This window comes from Macrotis lagotis, chromosome 1 (assembly GCF_037893015.1).
Source record: "Macrotis lagotis isolate mMagLag1 chromosome 1, bilby.v1.9.chrom.fasta, whole genome shotgun sequence".
NCBI lineage: Eukaryota > Metazoa > Chordata > Mammalia > Peramelemorphia > Peramelidae > Macrotis > Macrotis lagotis.
Genome location: NC_133658.1, coordinates 726,158,697 through 726,179,377, shown reverse-complemented (window position 1 = coordinate 726,179,377; position 20,681 = coordinate 726,158,697). Strand labels below are relative to the sequence as shown.

At 35.2% G+C, this 20,681-nt stretch overlaps 1 protein-coding gene across 8 annotated transcripts in view; it reads right to left on the bottom strand.

The window, feature by feature from the left end:
• N4BP2L2 (NEDD4 binding protein 2 like 2) overlaps positions 1–20,681 on the bottom strand; it is a 97,044-nt gene that overhangs the window by 26,385 nt on the left and 49,978 nt on the right. For 4 of the 8 annotated variants that reach the window (XM_074216070.1, XM_074216071.1, XM_074216072.1 and 1 more), the window contains exons 7-10: positions 9,354–11,143; positions 2,638–2,723; positions 687–770; positions 172–220 (exon numbers count right to left, since the gene is read on the bottom strand). In XM_074216070.1, the coding sequence (XP_074072171.1) occupies positions 172–220; positions 687–770; positions 2,638–2,723; positions 9,354–11,143 (2,009 nt within the window). Of the gene's footprint in view, positions 1–171; positions 221–686; positions 771–2,636; positions 2,724–4,874; positions 5,233–9,353; positions 11,144–20,681 lie in introns of those variants that run through there. The other 4 variants (XM_074216075.1, XM_074216074.1, XR_012474303.1 and 1 more) reach the window with 4 other exon arrangements.

Genomic DNA, 20,681 nt, shown 5'->3' with positions numbered 1-20,681 from the left:
AAGTCTTAACATTTGCAACAGCAGATTTGGGTTGCTATAGTAAAAAATTTAATTTTCTTATATTTTAGTTTTCAAGAATAGCATAGCAATAATGTTTCTTTTTTAATACCAAATAACATCAACATGTAGTTCCTTCTGGGCTTAGAGACTTGTGGGGTAAATTGTACTTACCAATCAAAGAATCTTCATTTTTTTTCTCCCTAATCTTCTTCTGCCGTTCCTAGAAATCATCATAAAATGCATATGTTTAAAAGGGAGAGTCAGCATTCTATGCTCTATTTGCATTGTCATTAAGCTTCAAATCAGAGAACTCCCAAGGGGAGCAAAACCAAGAGGAACTGAAAACTTCCCAATGAAGCACAATGAAAAAAATGATGATTCTACTTGCTAAAATATTGCTGCTTTTTAGATTGTCAACAGAGATCAGAAACTGTAAGAGGTCTTTAGGAGAAAAAATTTTGTCTGAATAAATAGAAAAATAAGCTACTGTTTTTGTGTGTATGTTCACATACATATAAGAAAAAACAAAAACATCTATTATCTTGAGCTTTTAGATTTCCAATGCTCCATTACACTTTGATGATTATAATTTTGACATCAAAATGCACTAACAATGTCTCTGGGCACACTTATTTTAACATACAACAATAACAAATCCAATGAAATAGCATTTATTAAACACCTACTGTATGTGTAGCACTGTGCTGTATGCAGGGGGAGATACATAGTTTAGATAAGACATGGTTCCTGTCCTCATGGAGCTCAAAGTGCTGTAGGGGGGAACATGACACACACAACTATAATACCAAACAATATATAAGTTACATAAAATAGGTTCAAATAAAGAGCTGAATTAGGTTTGAGAGAAGATATAGGTTGAGGACATCAGAGGCAAAATCTTGGAATATTTTCACCTATATTCATCATCATCACTTGACCTTAAGTAAGCCCTTCATGGGGGTCAAAATTGAATTAGATTTTCTTGAATTTTAATTTATAAACCAGTTCCATAGCCATCAATGAAATTTCCTGACAAAATAAATGGATTGATGACATCCTGTATCACGATAAAAGACCACTGAAGTCTCATGAATGATTTCTGAATCTATTAAATGAGTGTTTATTTTTTTAGTGTATCTGTGTAGATAGATAGATAGATAGATAGATAGATAGATAGATAGATAGATGGATGGATAGATAGATATAGATAGATAGATAGATAGATAGATAGATAGATAGATAGATAGATAGATGGATGGATAGATAGATATAGATAGATAGACAGAAAGATCTGGGTTTAAGTCCTTCTGACACACCACGAAATGCTGGGCAATTTCTTAACTTCTCAGAGCCCGGAGGGATAATTCTCCAAAACTATAATTGCAAAGATCTATAATTTCATAGCTTTGGAAGTGGAAAGAAAAACTCTTCCATTCATGCAGATTAGTAACTTGTCTGTTGTTCATAACCATAAAGAACTGCAGGGGCAGCTAGGTAGCACAGTGGATAGAGCACTGCCCCTGGAGTGAGGAGGACCTGAGTTCAAAGCCAACCTCAGACACTTAATAAGTGCCTAGCTGTGTGACCTTGGGCAAGTCACTTTACCCCATTGCCTTAAATACATAAAATTAAAAAAAAAGAGCTGCCTGTTCTATGGGGATACTAAGGTACTGGCCCAGGGTTACAGAGTTAGTAGATATCATAATAGAATTTGAATTTAGTTCATTCAGAGTTGGTCTTCCAACCATTATACCACACTGCCTTTCCAATTTATATGACATCCACATCAGAATCAGATCAGAAAAAGGAAAAAAGAAAATATGATTTTTGATATATGTGTATATGTGCGTGTGTATGTGTGTGTCTGTGTGTGTGTGTGTGTGTGTGAAAATTTAGAGAAATAGGTATAGCTAGAGATATAGTGATAGAAATATAGATAACTACATATAGGGACATAGGTGTAGACATGGATACAAATACATATAAAGGTATAAATGTAGCTATAAATAAAGAGATAGAGTAAACAGAGGTAAAGATATAGATGTAGTTACAAAGATATATTGATATCTATAGACATGGGTGTGGACAATGAGATATACTTAGAGATATAAATACAGATATAGATATATAGATGTAGGTAAAGACATAGACAAAACAGGTATATATATATATATATATATATATATATATATATATATATATATATATATACACAAGATGTTCTAAAAATCATAGTACAGTTTTAAGCTTGAGTAGTTTAATTAATAGCTTAAAACTACACCATGAGTTTTGGGACTCTACATATATCCAAATTAGTGGAGAGACCCTTCTTTAGACTTACTACCTGAATCACATGTGATGGACAGCCACAATACAGAAATCCTCTCAAAAGATCCCAGCTTACAGAAAATCTAAGCAAACAAATGCTACTTTATTTTATTAACTAGTTGTATAGCATACATAGTCACATTATCCAGTCATATATTTTCCTACTTTAACCAGTGAGAAAAGCTTTAATATCCTAACTTAAAAGATGGATTTTTCTTTTCCTATGTTTTTTCCAGCTGTTTTGGTTAAGGTGAAGAGTGTTTAAGGTGTCAGTTAGTGAAGGGCTTCTTTAAAAGTATAACAATATACCTCTATTGATGTCTTCCACTGCAAATAGATCATCTTTAATGTTTTCCAATCGAGGGTAACTACATAGTCATTAAGCAACAAAGACTCTGGAAAAAAGTGAAATGGAATATACTTTGTCATTAATATCACAGAAGTCTTTTATTTTACATAGAAATATAGTGATAGATGGATATATTAGATAGATATATATATATATAGACAGATAAGGATAAATATTTAGCTAGAAATATAGAGATTAAAAACAAATAAATTTAGATTTAGATATAACTAGAGTAAGAGAAAAATATAAAACAGCCTTTGTCCTTAAAAATCTTTTAGAAATGTGGATTAAAATTTGGAAATGCTTTCAGATACCAAAATAATAATTAGATGTTTAGTGAAAAGCATTTGGACTTAATGAAAATGGTTATGCAAACATGTAATCCTATGCAGATATAAATTTTAAATGTATATACATATCAAGTAGAAGCAACACCTAAGGTAAGAAACAAAAACAAAATAGGTATTTCCTATGATATTTAGAGGCAACTAGGTGGTGCTAGATAAAGGGGACAAGCCTGGAGTCAGGAAGACCTGAATTCCCATTTGATCTCAGAGACTTCCAGGCTGAAAAGATTCAAATGGGGAGACAATGGAGGCAGGGACACCAATTAGAAAGTTATTGTGATGCTAATAGGTGAAGGTTATGATATGAGAGAGATATAAGAGATGTTATGGAAATAGAAGCAAGATTTGGGAGCTAATTGGGTATGTGAGATGAGAGAAAATAAAGTCAAGACTAATGCCAAGATTGTGAATGCAGGGATTGGAAAGATGATAGTGTCCTCAATAGAAATAGGGATACTGATGAGGGGGTGGGTTTGGTGAGTTTGGAGACAAAGATAATGAGTTCAGTTTGGGAACACACAATTCAAGATGACTTCAGGACATGTACTTTAAAAATGTCAAAAAGGCAGCTGGTGATTCACAACTAGAAGTCAGAAGAGAAATTGGAATGAGTCATCTGAATAGATGTGACAATTAAACCCTTAGGAGCTCATGTGAGGAGCAATATTTATATGTAGATGTTCTGAGCTGGGCCCATTTAGGTCAGTCCTATCACAGTTTAGACTTAATATTGGAATAACATGAAGCACTCATAGATTTTGCATTAATTAACAAAAGGAGATTTACTGAGGCATCTTAGCAATGGAAAAATATTCAACAAAGATGGGCATTCGGGTCAGCTCAAGCAATTTCACTGTGCTTCTCCTAGACAGCTGTCCATTCTTTTTCATCAGCCAAGCATCAGTGAACACTTGGAATTTTTCATGGCTGCTTTGTACTCAGGTGACCAGAATGTGATGACAATAGCCAGAACCTTTAATCTCTGAGCCAAACTCAAGGATGGTCTCAATACCATTTAAGGAAAAACTATCCCAATTTTGATGGGAATGGGGTTAGGATATTGTACCAAATTGGCTGGATTGTCATCCTGAAGATAACTCCACTCTGGGGTTGAGTTGATGACTGGTGAATCCTTGCCCAGGATGATCATAGCATCAGAAGTCACAACCATACAACTCAATCCCCTCCCTGCCCCAGCTCACTCTCCGCATCAGCCAACTTGCCTCCATGCAACTAGTCCATCTTTTCCATATTTTTCATCTCCCTGTTGTTTCCTCTCCCATTAGAATGTAATTAAAAGGGGCAGCTAGGTGGCACAGTGAATAGAGTACCGGCCCTGGAGTCAGGAGGACCTGAGTTCAAATCTGGCCACAGACACTTAATAATTACCTGGCTGTGTAGCCTTGGGCAAGTTACCTAACCCTTGCAAAAAAAAAAAAACCTTAAAAAAAAGAATGTAATTAAAAGTAAACCATTTTATTTTCTTGGTTTTATATTCCAAGTATTAACATAGTACTAAATACCAAGTAAATGCTTAGTTAATGCTTTATATATATAGGCTAGATTAATTTTTCCTTAAATGGTATTAGAAAGATCCTCAAGACTTAATAGGTTTGTACCACTGACATAGCTTTCTAATATCTCGAATACAAAAGTCAGCTCTCAAGGGAGTGAAGATAGCTCTGTCACACTTGATTGTTATACCAGAGTAATCAATGCAGAAGCAAGGAAGCTGGCTCAAGTTAGTTAATTCTACATCCTTGCTGAGTATTATTTCTATACTATGCTAAGTATTCCTCTTTTTTGTTAATTGTCAAATGGGGCTATGGGATGTTAAAGAATACTAGTACCTGCTCATTCACCTTTGGTGTCCACTTGTTTCATCCAACTCTCACCTGTGGTTCCAAGAGGTTGCAACATGCACAGCTGCTACACTCTAGTAAAACATTTTGGCAGATGGGTTAAACCGGGTTAAGGGTAATCACAGACCTCCAACTTGTCAGTGAGTTAGGGGGATGTCTACCCCAAGCATATGAAGACTTCCTGGGCACAATTTGTTCCAAAGGCCATGAAAGGTGACTGAAGCACCTGTGGAGTTGTGGAGTGTGTAGAACTTGGTCAGACATTAAAGTTGCTTAGATCATCCACTGTATGCTGGATTGTTGTCAGTTGTCCTGAATTCTGTCTTGCCACTGGACTTCAATGACTCTGTAAGAGAAAGTGAGGCTGATGACTCTGCACAGCTCTGCCTCACTTAAATCCAATTTGCTAGCAAGTCAAGACATCATTTTTTTGATGGCACTGGTCCTCTTCAAAAATGAAGTGTGAACAATGAGTAAGATGATCCAAAAGTGCCTCATCTTACTGTACTTGCAAATGTGAAATACCAGACTGACCTGACTAAGGTCCAACCTATGAAAAAACTGATGAAATTGACAAATGAAAGTTTAGAGAAAAAAAGGAAGTCTTGGGGTACACCCATAGTTAGGAGGCAAGACATATTTGATGAACGATCAAGGCTCAGTCAGTCAGACAAGTAGGGTGAGAGATGGAGGAAGCAGAGTCACAAAAATCCAGAGAAGCAAGAGCATCCAAGAAGCTTAAAAATGTCAAATGAAGTCTAAAGGTCAAGAAGGATAAGGACTGAGAAAAATCAGTAGATTTGACGTTTTAGAGAACATTGGTAAATTTGGAGAGAACATTTCAGTTGAGTGATGAGGTCAGAAGTCAGAGTGCAAAGCTGTAGTTGAGAAATAATAGAGACAATGATTGTGGATAGCTTTTTCTAGGAGTTTGACTGAGGAAGGGAGGAACACTATAGGAAAATAACTTGAGGGAATAATGGGATCTATTAAAGGTGTTTTGGTGTATTTTTTTTCCCATAAGGCAGAGGAGACCAGCAGATTTGAAGGCAGTGGTGAAAAAATGGGTAAATGAGAGTATGAAAAGATGGAGGAGGAACAGTTAAAAGGGGTAATTTGCTAGGAAAAGGAAGGGATGGGATAAAGACCACTTATGAAAGAGTTGGGGTTAGCAAGGAAAAGGGCCAGCTGATTATCAGAAGAAAAGAGGTGAGAGCCAATGTATTGAATATCTTGGTATAGTGGTTAAATGTGTGAGAGTAATTCTTGCCCTCTCATGGACTACTTTTTGTACTTGGGACATAAGACAACTAAGTCAGTGGCCCAAGTCTTAGGCTCTTGAGCTTTTCAGTCTTGGGAATACAGAAATGAAATGAAATACAGCAATGAAAAGAAGTGAAGAGGAAACTCATCAGAAATGTCCCCTACTTTTTCAGTAAGTACAAGACAAGTCCTCAATTGAGAGAGTTGAGGGAACGGAGCAAAAGATATGGAAAGTCTAAAGAGAAAAGGTTTTAAATAGCCTTTTTAGCAAGTGGGATAGGGAATTGGTTAGGAAGGAGTAAAAGGATTTCTAGTTTGGGAATAAAGAGGGGGCCTAAATGAGTTTAGATTACATTAATTTGTAGGTGATTAGGTTGGCTGGTTGGCCAGATTTTCTTCAACTTCATTTATCAGCAAGTTAAGTAGAGTAAGGCAGGGTGGGGAGCAGAAATCAGTTTGTCAAGATATGAGTGGAAATAGGATAGGGGAAAGATAAGGAATTTGGTGTTCAACTGGTTAATGAGAGAATTGAGGTTGGAAAGGGAGGGAACATCTGAGAAATCTCAGAGGGATTAGCATTCACAATGAAGACAAAGAATAGGGTTAGGAGATAAGATGATAAGAGGTAAGGATCATTTAGAAGTTTGTCAAATTTTTGATCATGGAAATTGAATACTTGTAGGTGATTGTAAGATCTTGGATGCTACATCACTGTGTGGGACTAAGAGAGAGTCAAGGAACAGGTTATGAAATTTGAGACTAAGAAATTGGGATGTTAGCATGTCCACTGAAGTCTCTTGTGGCAGGAATTGTGGAGACTAGTGAATCAGGTGCGAAGCTCCTTGAGAGAGGAAAGAGATGACCTTGGGGATCAGTAATTAGAAAAACTGATCACAACAGTAATGATAACTAACATATATGTAGCACTTTGGGATTTTCAAGGTGCTTTACAAACATTTTCTCATTTCCTTCTTACATCTACCTGGAAGGAAGATGCTATTTTTATCCATACTTTACAGATGAGGAGCCTGAGGTTGACAGGTTAAATGACTCACCAGGGTCACAGAGCTATTAAGTGTTTAAGGCAGGATCATCATCATTTAACAATTCTCAACCTTGGTTTCTTGGTTTCTTTAGCTATAAAATACAGATAATAGCACCTAACAGTGTTGTTGTGAAGATCAAATGAGAAAATAGATATAAAGCAATTTGTAAACATTTAAAAATTTTAAAATCAAAATCAAAGAAATGAATATATAAATGTGCTATATGGTATTTTGGGGAGGACAGAAAATGAAAAACTATAGCAATTCCTTAAAGGTTGGGAATCACTGCCTTAAAGTATTGACAGGAATCAAAAATACCAAGAATATGTCCCTGACTTTGCCTTCATTGGCCTTTCTGACCTTGAAATTTATTGCCAATTTTAAGTAAGATCTTTTTGGGGTTAAACTAGTTTGAGATTATCAAGGAACAACAACAACAACAAAAAAGGATTAAAAAACAATGGAATAGTGAGCCTGCAAGGTGAGAGGTAGCAGATTAGTCCTGATACCCTGGAGGGTACTAGAAAATAATATGTTAGAGAAGAAATTCACTATCAGAGGTCTTAAAAAGGATGGAGCACTGGGCACACAAGCCTTTGTATCTTGCTAGGCTGCTATTCTTGTGAGAAATAATTCATTGGATCCCTATTTTACTACAATCAGTATTAATCAGTTTGATAGTCTACATAAATTATATAGGGATAGATAGGTAGTGGGCATCAAACTTTAATATTCACTAATTGTTTACCAAGCTAGGAAGCTCACTGCACAACAATGAGAAAGATAACAAGATATCTCTATCCTGTTTTATTCAAATTCTATATCCAAACCCAGCATGCATAGGATGCTTGATGCTTAGGAAGTTCCCTAATTTATTTCTGTACCTCCAGACATTCTCTTTTGTTCAACTTGAGTAGAAGAGCCATCTTAAGACCACTTACTTAGTCAGTGGAGATGTCCAACCCAGGACCACATTGTTGAAATGTCAATGTTTGACTTTCAAGAGCAAGGTTTATTAACTAATGAGATTGGATATTTTACTAGGCCTTTTTTGCCTATTTGGGTATTAAATTTTATTAAACAAGGTTCTAGAAGAAGGGGGCACATCAGATTGTGAGGAAGATCTGAAGTCCACTTATTAAAGTACTATTGACTAAGAGCTCTGCCCCAGTCTCTTATTGTAAATTGGACAATTTTAATCCTGACATTCTGTCAAAGTGATTTTTACCTGGAGTCAATTAATATGTTTTTGTTCTTAATATTTTGATAATTATATTTTAATGTAACTGGTTTTCTTTTTATCCTATGTATTTTATTTTATTTTATTTAAAAAATATTCTGAGAAGTGGTCCCTAGGACAGGAAAAAGGTTAAGAACCACTGTCCTATGAATTGGGTCACTATATATTTGGCAAAAGTTGGACATTTATACCTTTTGAACTTTATGGCATCTGGTATCTTAAATATATACCTGATAGTGTATGATTTTTTTTCTTCAAAATAAAAGTTTTCATATTAAGTTCAAAATCAATCACATTTTATATACAAATTGATAGAAATAAATTAATCAAGTAACAGAATTGGGAAGGGAACTTGGAGGCCATTCAGTCCAAATTCTCTTTTTTTTTTTACAACATCCCTCAAAAGATGATTATCTAATCTCATCTTGAATGGGATTGAGACCCCTGCCCCCCATTTTGAGGGTTTTTTCCAATGATAAAATTTATTCTTACAGTTCCATCTAAGTTGCACAATTTTATTATAACTGTGAGTGAGGAAAAAGTAGGGGTTAAGTGCCAACCTGATCATTGAAAAAAACCTAAAATTACTTAAGGAACTACTAAGAAAACTAAACTATTATTTCTCTTAACCTGCTACTCATTTGTCCATTCTGATTCATCTTTTCTCTTCACTCTCTCAGAGTTTATTTAGATGAAGAATACCAACTTATGTGGATTATATTATTATCATTCACTCAAAAATAACTTATTATAACATCAAGGATAAAGTACTATTTCTGATGAATATTCTGATTGCAGAACTGAAAAGTTCTACCCAAACAATACAATTATGTGAAACACCATTTAGTAATTGATTATAAGACAACTTGTATTATGAAACCAAAAAAATCATTGTAAGAAAATGAATAAAAAAGTTACCTATTGGAACTCCAGGAGATCCAAACAGATTTACAAGTTGGAAAGCAAATCTCTGGGATAAAGGTAGACCAAAAGAACTAGGCATAACACTTAATGAATATGGACTCTCTTCAGCTTGTATACATCGTGATGACTTGGAATTATTTCTTTTGTGAACATTGGCACCAAAACTTCCAGAAAATACATCAAAGTTGAAAATAGGATGCTTAGGAGAAACTTTAGCAGATAATATAGTATCAGGCTTATGATTTGAGATTTCCAAAGGAATAAGGTCTACCTCATTCAGCATATTTTCCACTGTCTGTGATTTGACTGTCAGAATTCTTTTCTCATTTGTAAACAAAAGCTTCAAAACAGCCCTTTGAGGAAGACACAAAGTCTGTCTCAATTGATTGAATGATACATCATGAGACTGAAATTCTCTTCCACGGTTAGATGCAAGATCTATGGGATAATCCTGATTAAAATGTGATAGGTTATTTTGGAGAATTATCCCTTCTGACTTATTCTTTTCTTCATGATTCACTTCTGGAATTCCATCACTTTCTACAATCAAAATGTTTTTAAATGTGTGACTATCTGTTAACAGAGCATCTCTGTTCTCTACACTAATCAGAACTTGTCTTGGCAAGTGAAAGTTTGGAGCCAAATTAAAAATCCTTCTAGGCCTTCCCTTCTTAGTAATTACTGCTGGTGTTTTCTTTTGGACATATATTTCAGGCAAGCTGCTTCTAAGAACATTAGTTTCTGTTTCAATGAATGGAATTAAGCCTATAGGTTTATTTGGAGAAGCCAGTTCTTCATTTCTTAATGTATCAGCATTCTCCATTAGTGCTTGCAGATGATTTCCTGGCTTTGTATCTTCATATCTGCAGACAAGTCTCATCAGTTCCCCAGGGCTGTTGGGACAAGTTTGTCTGGAACACCTAGCTTTCTTTTGTCTCTGTGGGTTTATAAAGTTATGAGGCCCCTCAGGCCAACCAGCACAAGAGGGCTGTGTGTCCAAATCCCACTCCAGTTTTTTATCAGATAACGTGACTGAGAAAAAAGCCCAACAATTTGTTTGATTCATATTTGCCCTTTTCCCATTTTTAAAATTTTCATATTTAGAGTTAACTCTGCATTGATTAGGTAGCATTTTTTCCTCCCTGGGGCTTTTGGCAGACAAGCTATCCTCCCCTGGGAGAATACAAGTGGCTTCAGCAGACACAATTCTGTCCTTAATGCTGATCACCACAGAGTGACCCAACTCAGCATGACTGTCAGCCTTCACTTCAGAGTATTTGATGCTTGGGACACAGGGATTATTCTGTCTTCCTAGAAAGTTTTGAACCATTGTCGGATGATTAAACATGTATCCAAGTGGGGAATTTTCATGGGGAATGGATGTCAAACTTAACTGAGACAAGTTGTCATTTTCCACAGCTGAGTCACACCTTGGTGGACTTTCCAAAGTTATGGACAGGACAGATTGAGCATTAGAAACATTTCCAAGTTTGGGTTTTAGGTTTTTACTCCTTTTATCACGATGTCCATTTATAGATTCTATGGGTGTACATCCCAGATCTCCAGTGGAAATAGCCACTAAGTTTCCATCATTTTCTTCTTCTGAGTAATGTCCTTCACTTTCAGGTGTGCCCTCATCCTCTGGCATGGAATAACTTAGGGTCCCATATGATTCTTTCTGCATAGATTTACCATTAATATTCTTCAGTTTCCTATTTCTTCTCCTGTTTCTCCTCTGACTTGCTCTGCTAAGTTTCTGTCCAGTTTTCTTCATATTTTCTTCTCTAAATACAGAAAACAGAAATTAGAAAATTTAAAGCTATGCTATTTAATTTACTATGCATGACAGAATGGTGGTGCTTTTTGTATGATGTGACAATATTAGCAGGTTTTTAACACTATTCTCATGCACTGACTTGAGCAATATACATGCTTTCAAGAAAGTAGAAATGGACATTATACACATGGAAAATTTAAAATAAATACAAATACAAAATAAATTTACACTTAAAATTCCATTCTCTTATATTTTTAAGTATTCTCACAAAACTTTTAGAATCAACTAATTTTATAAAATAGTTTCAGTGGTGGTTTCTTGAAACAAAGAAATTCTATCTTCTTAATGCCTTTTAATATATCATTAAGCAATTGAGATTTCCTAATGTCATAGAGTAAACTCATTTTGAAACATATTTTGTTCATTCTCAGAACACTGATGGCTAGCGGACCAATCTAACCAAATTCAACATTTATTAAGATCTTAATACGTGTCAGGTGCTAGGCAAATAAAGACAAAAAAGTGTCTTTCTTTAAGGAGCTCACTTTCTGACTCACAAAACTAATCTGCAATATTAACTTTTCATATTAATGAGTAGCCCGCCCATCCCTACATCTGTTTCCAAAATCTGGAGTGAGCAAATGGGTGACAATGATTCCTTCTCTTTTTAGCATATAGAAATGAATTTGCCCTATTTGAATTTATGATGGAAGTGGTTTTCGTCCCAAGGGATTTCTCTTCGATGTTCTTCCCTTCCCTTCTCTTCCCTTTATCCATATAAAAATATAGTTGTCCACTTTCCAAAAATTAGAAAGTAAAGAGGGATAGGATGGAGAGAGTAAAGGAAATGAGCAAAAACAAACAAAAAGAACCAAAAACAAAAACAAAAGCAAAAAACAAGAGAGACAAAAGAAACCACCAAAAATAAAAAAAGGAAAAATTCACCTTAAGTTAAGTAAGCAGCACTTTAGTGGCCTTCTACCTAATTATTTTCATTTCCAGATTGTGGAATTATTTAAGAGAGGTAAGAGATGAACAACTCAATCCTTTGTCTTCTAATGAAAGAAAAGATCTATTTCCATGTAACTGGATAATGGTTTAGAAATGTGAACACTGAAAGATAATGATCTCAATACTATACTGGTGGGATTTCTGTGAGGAGAGTCAGACAGAAGTATCATCAATAATCTCAAGGATTACTGAAATAAATATTTGCAACAATTAACCTCTCAGAGCCTCTTTTTTTCATCTGTGAAATAGAATTAAATAATATCTGCAGTATCATAGGATAGTTGTGAGGAAAGTGTTTCACAACTTTTAAAGCACTATATCAATGAGGTGGCAATGTGGTTCTCTATAGCTAGGCAGGGATGTCAGCCTTTCCAATTCTCCTTTGTACTTTTTTTTGTGGGTGGGGCCATTCATTCCTTTGGGCTTAAGGGTCTCTTCTGTTACTTCTTCCTTCAGTTGCTTCCTTCTGGGAGGGTTAGTTTGCTCCAAAAATTGCAAGAGACTTCATCTCCTAACTAACCCAGCTAGTTATAGTTCCTTTGACACTACTGACTCATTCATTGCCTAGGGTGGGGGTTCTTAACCATGTTGTTTAAGGTCCTTGGGCTTAAAAATTTTTTTTTCCAACAATTATATTTGAATATAATTTCCTTTGTAAACTTATGTATTTATTTTATGCTTTTAAGAAAGGGTCCAGGGTTTCACCAGTCTATGAAGGTGGGGTTTATGGCATACACACAAAAAAAGATTTAGAACCTAGTATTCATTATCTGTTCTAAGAAGTTGTAAAAATGAATCTCTCTTACTTTTTTTTAAGCTCTGAGACCCCAGCCCACAGAATGTTATCAAAACTGCTGTTTCTTTAGAATCTCCTAGGAAGAATTTTTTCAAAAACTTCTTTCTAGATTTATTCTCAAATAAATATAACCACAAAAGCATGTTTACAGTTTATAATTCATCATAACTGCCAGCTTAAGGAAGAAAATAAATGGTTAAACAAAGAAGGGCAACAAACTTCTAAGGAACAGACATTCTCCCTCCTAGTTGGGAAAGGTACCACTCTCCAGTGAGGTAAGAGAAATTTCTTAAGGAGAAAAGAAAAATCACTACCATGGGATTGTCACTGGGATTGCAGAAGAGTAGACAGTAATACATCTTTCCTAATCCCCTCATGCATGTTCTACTCATACTAGAATACTGACAATCTCATAGCCTTGTTTCCCCTTCCCTATATTCTACTATTCAGTTTCTATGGCTTTTGCAACTTCTCATCTTCCTCTTTTTCTAGCTTTTCTGCTTTCACAGCTTCTCTGTATCTGTTCTTTCTCACAGCTTCCTCTCCTAATTGGAGAGGGGAGAGACTAGAAACAAGGAGAAAAGCTAGGATTGTATTATACTAGACCAGGTGGGTCTAGTATAATAAAGGAAGAATAGTGAAAGTGAAAAGGGACAGATACCAGAGTTGGTCCCCGGGTTGGGTCACAAAAGGATTTGGCAATTAACTTGAGATAAGGGGGAGACAGGATGAGGGGAAAGGAAATGTCAATAAGTTTGGGTGACTGGGAAAATGATGGTGCCAATTGAAATGGGGGGAAGTAGGGAGAGGGCCAAGTCAGAAAACAATAATTTCAGTTTTTATCATGTTGAATTAATAGGTTTTTGACTAACTATCTAGGTAGAGATATTTAGTAGTCAAATGAAGATTTGAGAGTGGTGCTCAATGGAAGTCAAGGCTGACCTAATGCATCAAGTTATTGTTGGGGGTCAGTTGTGTCTGACTCTATGACTCCATTTGGGATTTTCTTGACAAAGATACTGAAGTGGTTTGCCATTTCCTTCTCCAGCTCAATTTACAGATGAAGAAACTAAGGCAAACAGAGTTAAGGGACTTGCTCAAAGTCACATAGCTAATAAGTGTCTGAGGTCAGATTTGAACTTAGGTAGAGGAGTCCTAGAATTCCAGACCTAGAACACTATCTACCATACCACCTATGTATAGAGCTATAAGAAAGGATGAAAGTGTCATGGGAAAATACAGAAAAGAGAATGAAGTTCCATTCTGGAGGGATGTCTAGATTTAAATGGAAGAGGAAAAAAGTGAATAAAACTGATAGGGATTGCTGAAATGACTGAAAAAAAAAGGAAGTAAGAAAAGCCTCAGAGGAGAAAATATCAAGGTAGAGGTAGTGATAAAAAGTGTTTATCAGGCTGGTCAATGTTGTCAAATGCTGTATAAAGGACAAGAATGAGAACTGAGACAACGCCTTTCTAAGTTTTCAAAATGACCTAAACATGGCAATAGTCCATTTTGGAGGGGTCATAGAAAGAAAAGCACACTAATGATAATTCATGGAGCTAAGAATTGGCCCAACCACTCTGGAAAATAATTTTGAATTTTGAAAAGAAGTTGATTGAAATATTCATAACCTTTTTTTTGGGCCATTTTGTGCTGTTTTTCTTTTTCTTTTTTTTTTTTACATTTTGCAAGGCAAATGGGGTTAAGTGGCTTGCCCAAGGCCACACAGCTAGGTAATTATTAAGTGTCTGAGGTCAGATTTGAACTCAGGTACTCCTGACTCCAGAGCCAGTGCTCTATCCAAAGCCCCACCTAGCCACCCCAATTCTTCTTTTTAAAAAATAAAATTTTCAGGGGCAGCTAGGTGGCGCAGTGGATAGAGCACCGGCCCTGGAGTCAGGAGTACCTGAATTCAAATCTGACCTCAGACACTTAATAATTACCTAGCTGTGTGGCCTTGGGCAAGCCACTTAAACCCCATTGCCTTGCAAAAACCTAAAAAAAAAAATAAATTGAAAAATAAAAAAAAATTTAAAAAAATAAAATTTTCAGCAAAAGTATATATCCCCTGGGGTGGCCAGGTGGCATAGTGGATAAAGCACTGGCCTTGGAGTCAGGAGTACCTGGGTTCAAATCCGGTCTCAGACATTTAATAATTACCTAGCTGTGTGGCCTTGGGCAAGTCACTTAACCCATTGCCTTTCAAAAACCAAAACCAAAAAAAAAATTAATAACAAGTATATCCCCCTACCTCTTCCTTTTACTTGGTAGGACAAAACATATCAAAGGTAAAACAATAAAGCCATTGAAGTGTTCCAAGAATGACCAGTACTAATCCTCCTCCTATCTGGGGAGTTCTGTTTAACATGAAATCCCTTCTAATAATAATGGATAGTAATTTGATATTGGATAGGAATGACATATGCACAACTCATTTCATTTTCATCCTCAGAAATTTCAACTCCAGATATTTATTCAAAGAAATTGCCAAATATCTTCCCTGTTTGGGTTGCAAGAAACACTGGAACCTGAGGTTTCTATCCTTTATAATGGAAGATATTTCTACTCTCAGTCCCCATCCCCAATTCTCAACCATAGCATTGTTTGCCTGATTCTCATTTCTGCCATTCTGGCTAACTGTTTAGCAGGGTTTCTACATAGTAGTAAAACATCCATATTCTTTTACTCAAAGATTCTACTGCTAGTTATATAACCCAAGAGAGCAATACCAAATGAAAGCTCATACACACTAAACATATTTATAGTACCATTTTTTTATAAAAAAGAATTAGATGGGGGCAGCTAGATGGTGTAGTGAATAGAGCACTGGCCCTGAAATCAGGAAGACCTGAGTTCAAATTTGACCTCAGACACTTAATAATTGTCTAGGTGTGTGACCTTGGGCAAGCCATTTAACCCCATTGCCTTAAAAGAAAAGAATTAGAAAGAACATGCCCATCAGCTGGTGAATGTTTAAACAAATCATGGTATATGAATGTAATGGAATATTACTATAAGAGAAAACAAATTTGATGAATATAGAGAAGTATGGGAAGACTTTTGAACTGCTACAAAGTAAAATAGAACTAAGAAAATAGCATCCACAATGACTACACCAATGGAAATGGAAACAAATGAAAGTGAATACTGTAAAATTATAATGATCAAACTTAGCCCCAAAGGAGAGATATGAAATTAAATCTTTTTGATCTTCTTTGAAGAAGGTCTTTGGAATATTGTACATAATGCCAGACTTTTTTTTGATATATTGTTTAGTGATGTTTCTTTTTTATTCTTTGTTATAAGATGTCCTTTTCAGGGATGGGGTAGAAGACATATATTGGGAGATGTGAGTGATGTACAAACAAAAGAAATCAATATTTATTGATTCAAAAAATAAGCCATCAGTAACCTTGAAGACACCTGACATAACCTTTGGAGGACTGCTGTCTAGAATGCTTGATTCTCCAATTAGTCCATGATTTCACAGGTACAGGTACTTTCTCTCCCTTTAGCAATCCATTGGTGACCCTTTACAGCTTTTGCAATTCTTCTTGATATATTTCTATGAGTCATCCATAAGGATTTATTCCACATGCTTAAGGCCTCCCTATGGGTTCTCCTATTTTTTGTATACCACTCAAGCACTTTAGATCATCCTCACTTTTGCTGTATGACCAGCCTACCTTCTTTTCCAGAAACGCAAGTCAAGGATGAAGTCTTTTATAGTCTTGTTTGCAAACATAACCCTTATTAATAGTAAAATGCAGCATCCTTACATCAATCATGTGTTCTTCTATTTCCCTTTGGCTTACTTGCTATTGTGATTTATGGTATTCTTTGAATTACAGCTTCATTATATCACCAAATGAATATTCCTAATAAAAATAGGGACTTTTATGGCAGCAAATATCATGAGATCACTAAAAGGCCTGTGAAAATTCCCAAATATATTACAATCTATTTTTTCTTCCTGTTTCATTTTGCACCCAGTTTACTATCCATTTGTAATGTCTGTCTAAGACATATATATTAATGGAATCATTCAATGAACTTTCCATGCAAATAATATATTTTGAATTTTAGAAATATGCATTTAAAAATCTTTGTGGTGCCCTTTCCCACTTCCAACTTTAATAATTTATAATATATACCATCCTCCCCTCCACTAAACACTAAACATGTCCTTCTAACAAAGGAAAAGTTAAGCAAAATTGAGTGACATTTGACAAAGTATGCAACATTCTGCAACAACAGTCACCTACCTCTCTAATTAGTCAACAAGTATTTATTAAATGTCTACTTTGTCAGACTCAGTGCTGGATACTAGCAATACAAATACAAAGAATGAAACAATCTCCACTCGTAAGGTATTTGTATTTTACTGAAAAGATGGAAGGGTGTTCCATTATCTGTTCTCTAGAAAAGATTGTTCATTGCAATTAATCTGAATTCAGATGCCAGTAATTACTTTTAGTTTGATCACTTCATATAAGTCTTTTATTTATTTGTTTGTTTGTTTATTTATTTATTTATTAGGTTTTTTCAAGGCAAACAGGGTTAAGTGGCTTGCCCAAGGCCACACAGCTAGGTAATTATTAAGTGTCTGAGACCGGATTTGAACCCAGGTACTCCTGGCTGGTGCTTTATCCACTACGCCACCTATCCGCCCCACTTCATATAAGTCTTAATAGGTTTACCTGGATTTCTCACATTCAACATTTCTTATGATGTAAAATTGCATTCATGTGCCACAAATTACTGTCATTCTCCAGTTGTCTCCATTCTACTGTCTCTTTTCTATTGTCATATTGCCTAAGATGTTGTAATCCTAAACAAATTACTTAAATTCTCTCAACCTGTAATAATGTCTTACATTGATTCTCCAGTGTTCATAGTAGAAGCAATAAATCTCTCGTCTTTCTTACATCCTACTTCCTAATTGAGAAACTGTAGTATTTACCTATTCACTCAAAAGATATTTCGTGGGCACCCAATATTTACAAGTAACTTTGTAAAATGCTAAGGGAAACAATGTTCTTTATTGTTGTTCAATTGTTTCAGTTGTGGCTGACTCTTTGTGATCCCTTTGGTGTTTTCTTGGCAAATATACTAGAATCATTTGCCATTTCCTTCTCCAGCTCATTTTACAGATGAGGAAACTGAGTTAAACAGAGTAAAGTGACTTGCCCACAGATAGTAAATATCTGAATCCAGATTTGAACTCAGGAAGATGGTCAGCACTCTATCCACTAGCTGCCCCAATGTTCTAGATAAGTATTAATTAGAGAGACTGATTCCATGAACTAAAATGTAAAATGAATGGGTTGAAATTAATATCCTCTAAGGTCTCTTCTAGTTCTAAATCTATGAGCTAAAGATCCTGTCCTTGGTTTTTCCTGCATTGATGACTAGTTCAATCTCTTTTGAATAATTATGGATCAGAGGAGAGTGCAGAAGCTTCTGAGGCGTAATGCAATCAGCATCATCAATAGGGATACAAAACTTTTAACTCTGCACAGATCCTCGACATCACAGGCAAACCCATTTGGTGAGTTTCTGTATCCCTGTCATATCTTCCTTGTAGAACTCAGTGGGGACTATTGAGCAAAGTTATCTCCATGGTCCTCTGTGACATGTCATTGAAAAAAAGGACTTTAAAACATCTTAAATCCTTAAGACAGAGATGATTTTAATATGAGAGACTTTGTCCAGGGTCACACAGGTGGCCACCTTAGTTGCCTCTGTATTTGTAGGAAATTGCCTCATCTTTTTTTTTTTAATTTAAGGTTGTCTTTAATAGGCTCCCTAGATGATTTTCATAAAAATATTAGATAGGAAAAGGCAGGTGAGTGGCTGCTATCTTTTCAGAAATCTTTTTTTTTTTGCTAGTGGTGGTAGTGGTATTGCAAAAAGCATCTCCTATGAACTTTCCATTCTTTTGCATTCTTCTCTTGTAATCTCAAAAACCAATCCCTGGAAACCTTTAAAAATGTGTTTCATTCAGCATGCATTTCTTCTCTCTAAATTTGATCAAGTACAGTGGTCTTCTCAATTTTATGTTCTTAAATGCTCTTGTTATCTCTTCAACAAATGAGTTGGGCACTTTTTAAATATGTTATTTGAAAAACAGAATTAATGTTTGCTTTCTAGATGTTCCATGTTATTGTATAGATTCACGACAAGGAGACATGATCTAATCCACAATATCTATGAATATGAATAATGAATTGTGTCAGACTACTCCTGTTGCACATGATGTAACAGGTAATAAGACTAACTTGAATCTTTAGTTCCCAGAATCAGTCACATTACTTTTCTGGTACATTATTTACTCTAGCCCCTGAATAGTGCCTTGTATATACTGGGAACTTAATGGATATCTGTTGAATGAATAAATGAACTCCATGGTTTCTCCATTAGGATACAGGAAATAAGGATTTATTGCCTTGACTCTAAACCCCAGGGAACCAATATAGAACAAATCATTTATAAAAAACAGTTATATGTTATATTCCTTCAGCTTTCCTTGAGATATCTATGCCTTGTTTGCTTAAAAACTTTAAATTTTTGTTATGAATTTTCATTTTCTAGGAATGAAGATTTTTATTTCTTTAGGTCACAGAAGAACACTTTTTACTTATTACAACTATGGTAACTAAATTGATACTAATTTTAAGAGTACTGAAAATACAAAATTCTCTCTACTCAACAAATATAAAAGAAAAAATGAAATGATTTTCTTGTGAATCACTACTTTGTCTTATAAAATGCATCTTACCATCAAACTACAAGAGAGCTAGTCTGGCTCCTCAACAGACAGATACCCACTTAAGGTTATGGTATTTTTACCCTTATTTTGAAAAAAATATTATATCCTGAGGCTAAAATAACTCAACAATTACCTTTTCTGGCTTTCCGTGACCCAACATAAAGGAAACTTAAATTATTATACATTACTGTAAACAAAAAAGGTATACCAAGCAAAGATAAAGTATTTAATGAGTTTGCTCTAGTTTCTGAATTGTTCATTCACTGCCCAGTGGATTGCTGGCCAACTGTACCATAAATAATATTCAATAACATTTAGTTGGGAAAAAGTTTTTTGCTTAAAAAATGCCAAAGAAACAAACATAATTATTGTAAATATGAGCTGATTTAGTCCTCTGCTAGATAACAACTTTAAAATAAAAAAAAAATATAGTAGTTCCAAGTATACAGCTCACAAAAACTTATTGGGAATGCTTCTATTCTATGGAGTAATTATGACAGGATAGGGATGAGAAAAAATGGATGGTTAGTTAGTGCTTAAAATAAAGCAAATTCAATTAAGGATGGATAAGAAAGTAAAAAGAAACTTGGAGAGAATCTGAATGGACTTCTAAACATTTTCAAAGGTTTTAGAATCTGATGCAATTAATTCTATGCATGTAATTTCTCCACACACCCCCAGTTTTTTCAAGGCAATGAGGTTAAGTGACTTGCCCAAGGTCACACAGCTAGGTAATTAAGTGTCTGAAGTAAGATTTGAATCAGATCCTACTGACTCCAGGGCTGATGTTCTATCCACTATCATCTAGCTGCCTCATATGTGTAATTTCATAAAATATTTTCCTTTTCCTTGATATAGGCATATCATTAGGATTATATTCATGCCTATCAGTCATAATTAGGGTCATTTCAGGAATCACAAATTGAGTGGAGTGAGGACAGTTGAGCAAGATTATTCCTGAGAATA